Raw genomic sequence first — 6,110 nt, forward strand, 5'->3', positions numbered from 1 at the left:
GCCGAGCTGCAACAAACTCCATCACTCCGCAGGTAGCTTTTGCACTCACTTTTTTTTTTTACGAACTACTCGTCTCTATCGCTCCATTTTCATCCACATCATATCAGCAACATCTCTTCTTCTTGATCTTCATCTTCGGTTTCAATAACAAGCAGGTAATTTCAATCTATCAGTTCGCCATTCGTTTTTTCGTTCATTTAAACTACAACTATTACTATTTAGGGTTTTTCTTTAATCCGACGAGTTATTAATTCCATAATATTCCTCGTAGTTTCTCGTTGATGTGACGTTCTCAGTGTAGTTGTTAATATATTCGCATTATCAGCATTGCGCTGTTGCTGTTATTAATTCCGCAGTTTGCATTTCCATTTTTCTTCAGTTTTTTATGAAATTCCTGTCTACAGTAGTAGTTGTTGGATCTAATGTGATATCTGTTGTATTTTCATAAGTTGATTGATCGGGTTAACTACCTGTCTACGCCTCTTCTTTTATGAATTAGTTCGATTCAAAATGCTGAATTAATCTAACGAGTGATTCAAACAAAGACTAGAAAACAAGAGTAGAATAAGGAGAAGCTATGTGAAACGCAAATAAATCGCTAAAAGTCTAAAACTTTCATAGATAGCCATTGATAATTGATTGAATCATAAGCAACAATTTTTTCGACTTCAATACAGATGCCAAAATATAACATGAACCAAATGCCCCAATCCAGATGTATACCTGTTACTTAGTTGGATCTAAACCTTATTTACACAAACATTCAAGAAACATTCCCTTGTTTTTATCAAGAAACCAACCAGTTTTAAAAAAGTCCAATTTTTCACTTAAGCTAGAGCCCAATCTGACTCACACTCAACTTACAATGATATGTAGAAGACTTATCTTGCTTTATTTAGTTATCACTTAATCTATTTGTTCCATTATATATTTACTCAATAACTAACTACTAACCTATGGGATTCATAGTACTACATTTCTCAACTTACCTAATAACAATCAAGATATCAATTATTACACAATACAAGGATTCATTTTCTTTTTTGTCCATTCTATAAAAAACTTACTAATAGAGTTTTTCATGGTGATTAGAATAATGTCAACACAAAGTGAAGCTCCTTCAACAACTCCAAGTGTACAAGTGGTTGGGAATGCCTTTGTTGAGCAGTATTACCATATACTCCACCACTCTCCAGACATGGTTCACAAATTTTATCAGGAGTCGAGTTTTGTAAGCCGCCCTGATGAAGATGGTGTAATGATAACAGTGACTACCATGAAAGTAAGTTTTAAAAAAAAACAAACATTTTACATTCCGTTTTTTGGATGAAAATTACAAGTTGTATGGGATAATGTCAGTAAATAGTAACCAAGTTTCAAATTTGTTCCACCTAAGTACCTTAAACTTTCGGTGATGACGTGGCGATGGCTTGTTGATGATGTGGAAATGGAACTATGACTTGGCAGTATGTTTGCCATGTCACAGGTCCACATCATCATCACTAAAAGTCAAAAATTACAAAAGTTGAAACAGAAAAGATACAAAGTTTCACAAGAATGTAAAAAAAAAAAAAAACTCATTAAAGTGAAATTTTACATTCTTGTGAAATTTTGTACCTGATATAAAATTGCATAATCAAATACCTAAATTACCCTTATCAGTTACCCCTGATATAAAACTCAAAGTTGAGTGATTTAAGATACAAAATTTCACAAGAATGTAAAATTTCTCTGAAATTTTGTATCCTAAATTACCCTTGTCAGGACTCGAGACCAAAATCAATGTTACGTGTTTAGAATTGCATATTATTATGAAATACCTAAACTACCCTTACCCCTGATATAAAATTTGTTATAATAATGATCAGGGAATAAATGAGAAAATATGTTCATTGGATTACACTGCTTACAAGGCAGAAATAAAGACTGCTGACACTCAAGAATCTTATAAAGATGGAGTGATTGTTTTAGTAACTGGATGCTTAATAAGAAAGGAGGATAATCAAAGAAAGAAATTCATACAAAGTTTCTTTCTTGCCCCTCAAGACAAGGGCTATTTCGTCTTTAATGATGTTTTCAGATATGTTGATGAAATCAAATCATTGGATGATAATAATCATTTGGTGGTGGTTGAAGGAATAGATGATAACCAAACATTACCTTTAATCCAAGGTGCACTTTTTTTTTTTTTTTTTTTTTTTGTAATATATATATATATATATATATATATATATATATATATATATATATATATATATATATATATTCCAATCATTTAATCAATAGACAAAGTTGCAAAAATGGTCCCTGTGGTTGTCAAAATTATGTGGTTTTGGTCCAAAAATGTTTTGTGATGCAAAAGTGGTCCGATTTTGGATACATTGTGTGTTTTTGGTCCAAAAATGTTAACTTTAACAGTTTGGCTGTTAACTTTTTTAAAATGACAATTTTACCCTTAGGGACCATTTCTGCCACCAAACTACAAGGACCATTTCTGCATCACTTCTTTTTAATTTTATTTATAAAGAAAAGATGCAGAAATTGTCATTTTAAAAAAAGTTAACAGCCAAAATGTTAAAGTTAACAATTTTGGTCCCAAATATGTAGTCGTTTTACTTGGAACATGGACCAAAAACGTCATATAAGGACCAAAATTGCAAGAAAAAACTCTTTTTGGGACCAAATTTGAATTATTCACATCTATGTTTGGCGACCAAAAAGTTAATTTACTCAACAAAGTTATAAAGAATAGACAAAACATAAAAAGTTAAAAAATTTAAACGAGGGTAAGATCGTCATTTTACGTCTCAGGGACCAAAAATCAAACCATAGGAACTCATTTAGACCAAACCATGATGACGGTTTTTGTAGTTTACCCTTAGATTTATCTTTGAGTAAATTACAAATTTGCTGGAATTTTTGAAATCTTTCTAAAGTCATCCAAAAAAGACCTTATATTTTGTATTTTATCCAGATTAAACCTCAAATTTATTTTTTGCCTGAAAAAGACCTTGTATTTTTCATTTTTTCCGAAAAGCCCTTAACTTTGTATTTTTTTTCCAAAAAAACCCTCACATTTTAGACTTATTTTTTTAGAAAAAAAATGCTAAAAGGTCCGAATCAGAAAAAATAAAAAAAACACAAAGTCCTTTTCAGCAAAAATAATAATCCGAGGTTCAATCCAGAAAAAACACAAAATATAAGGTCTTTTCTGAAATAAACCCTTAATTTTACATATTATTGCAGATTTAGTCCCTCTGACAATCCAAGTCCAAAATTGGACTCAACTTGACCAAATCCACAAACACAAAAGACAAACTTATGAACTACTTGGAGTAGATTTCAAAAAATGGACCAAACTTGTGATTTTCAGTAAACCACAGGGACCAAATTAGAAATTCAACTTTTTAATATCTATTTAAAATTGCTATTTCCAGATCCTCCTTCTCAAGCTCTTGATATTTCTATTGATAAAGAAGTGCAAAATATTGTGGAAGAAACACAATCACAATCACAATCAAAAGATGTTGTGGAAATTGAAAATAACGAAATAAAATCACAATCACAAATACATCCTCCGATTATCGAAGAATCAATCTCTTCAATAATTCCTGTAGAAGATGCTCCAAAAATGTCGTATGCATCAATTTTAAGTTCACAAATGAAAAGGAATAACAAAGCTTATGTTCCTTCTAATAACAATAATAATAATAATAATACTTTGAGAGCAACTCCTACAAAAATTGAAAATAAAATAGTTGCTGACGTGGCACAAAGTCACCCTCACCCTTCTGAAGTCTCAACTCCGACTCCACCTGTCGCGTCCAGTAGCATTAGCTCTCCTCGTAGTCATGATGATGGTATTTTTTATTTTTCATTTTTACTTTTGTTTTAATTTTTTAGTTTCTGTTATTGTTATTAATTTTTTTGTTTTTTTTTAAAAGGTGATGGTTATTCGGTTTATGTAAGGAATTTGCCTCTAAATGCAACAGTGACTCAACTTGAGATTGAATTTAATAAATTTGGGCCTATTAAACCAGGAGGTATTCAAGTTAGAAGTAACAAGGTTTGTTTAATTTTTTTAATCAGTTTTCAATATAAATTAATTTGTATAATTTTTTTTTTCAATTTAATTGGTGTATAAATACGAATATTTTTCGTTTGCCATTTGACAAGCAGCTGGGATTCTGTTTTGGGTTCATTGAATTTCAAGATTTCACTTCCATGCAAAACGCAATTCAGGTTTTTTTTTTTTTTTTTTTTTTTTTTAATTACAATTAAAAAATATTTTTTTAAAGATAAATAGCACTAACTGAAATAAATGATCCAGAATTCTCCTGTTGTGATTGGTGATCGAGAAGCTGTAGTGGAGATAAAAAGAACCACAACTCGAGGTTTGTTTTGTCGAATAATTTTATAAAAGACAAATTGCAAAAATGGTCCCTGTGGTTTGTCAAAATTATGTGGTTTTGGTCCAAAAATGTTTTGTGATGCAAAAGAGGTCCAATTTTGGATACCTTGGGTGTTTTTGGTCCAAAATTGTTAACTTTAACAGTTTGACTGTTAATTTTTTTTAAAATGACAATTTCACCTCCAGGGATCATTTCTGCATCTTTTCTTTATAAATAAAATTGAAAAGAAGAGATGCAAAAATGATCCTTGTAGTTTGGTGGCAGAAATGGTACCTGTGGGTAAAATTATCATTTTAAAAAAATTAACAGCCAAACTGTTAAAGTTAACATTTTTGGACCACAAACACACAACGTATCCAAAATTGGACCACTTTTGCACCACAAAATATTTTTCGACCAAAACCATATAATTTTGACAACCACAGGAACCATTTTTGCAACAAATTACTGAAATCGTCCCTGTGGTTTGTGAAAAATTACGTGATTGGTCCCTATGTTTTCTTTTGCACTCGGACCGTCCCTACACTCCATATAGTTTCATTTTGTTGCATTGTTCGTCTCTGTCCAATATAAAAAAACACTTTTGCCCTTATTTGTTTTTCAATTATTTTTATTATTGGTTTTATGTTTATTAATAATAAAATAAATCAAAATAAAATAAAAGGGGTCCCAACTCCCACCATATAAAAAATCCACCCTCCTAGATCCCATTGGCTCTTGGAGAACGTAAGGGGTGTTTTTATTTTTATATTATTATTAATAAACATAAAACTAATAATAAAAATAATTAAAAAACAAATGAGAAAGGGAAAAAGTGTCTTTTTATGTTGGACAGGAACGAACAACGCAGTAAAATTAAACTACAGGGACGGTCTGAGTGTAAAAAAAAACTTACGGACCGAACGTGTAATTTTTCACAAACCACAAGGATGATTTTAGTAACTTGTTTTTTTATAAATAATAAATATTTTTTACACAGTTGGGGCGGGGCGTGGGCGGTTTCTGGCGGGGCGTGGTGGTTTCCGGGGTGATACTTTCCGGGGACGTGGCAGCGGAAGCTTTAATGGTGGTGGTGGACGAGGGTACGGTAGAAGTGATTATGGTGGTGGGCGTGGGGAGTTTTCCGGGCGTGGAAGAGGGGGACGTGGTGGAGAAGGTTATCAGCAAGGCGGTAGGAGAGGCGGCAGAAGAGGTGGCTCAGCCCAGTATGTGTCCACAAATTGATTAAAACTATTTTTATTTCCGGTGATTTGTTTTATTGGTAGAAGGTTAGTAAAAGTCGGTGAAACTAAAACTAATTTAATGACCAAAACAAAAGCAAAAAAAAAAGTTTATTTCGTGTTAGTTTCAGGTATTCTTTCTAACATAATTTATTTTAGGTTGGGTTTTTTTTTTCACAGGGGTGAAAATTGTAATTTTGCAAATTTTACTAAATTCGCCGTTTGCTCTCTGTTATTTATTTTTATTCTTTTGCTTTTAGGTTTTTTGAAGTAGAAATAATAAATACAAGACTTCCAAGCCGTGTAGATGCAATTAATTTCAATTAAAAATATTAAATAATCATAACTTTTTTTTATTTTTTATTTTTAAATTTATTATTATTAGTATTATTATTTTTCCAAAATTATGAAATTTTGTTTTGCAAAAACCCCTAATTAGAAAAGGTGAGAATGAATCCCCTTGCATCATCCCTTGGAA

At 31.4% G+C, this 6,110-nt stretch overlaps 1 protein-coding gene across 1 annotated transcript; it reads left to right on the forward strand.

Annotated features, from left to right (window-relative positions):
• On the forward strand, positions 1-5,809 carry LOC145037127 (nuclear transport factor 2-like). The gene is made up of 8 exons (XM_078985706.1): positions 1-155; positions 1,093-1,282; positions 1,869-2,172; positions 3,438-3,860; positions 3,945-4,066; positions 4,180-4,242; positions 4,331-4,394; positions 5,392-5,809. The coding sequence occupies exons 2-8, from the start codon at positions 1,097-1,099 to the stop codon at positions 5,634-5,636; spliced, it is 1,407 nt and encodes a 468-aa protein (XP_078841832.1). The 5' UTR covers positions 1-155; positions 1,093-1,096; the 3' UTR covers positions 5,637-5,809.
• Positions 5,810-6,110: the final 301 nt, after the last annotated feature.

The sequence above is a fragment of the Lactuca saligna genome, chromosome 3, assembly GCF_052625555.1.
Source record: "Lactuca saligna cultivar CGN05327 chromosome 3, ASM5262555v1, whole genome shotgun sequence".
Classification (NCBI taxonomy): domain Eukaryota; kingdom Viridiplantae; phylum Streptophyta; class Magnoliopsida; order Asterales; family Asteraceae; genus Lactuca; species Lactuca saligna.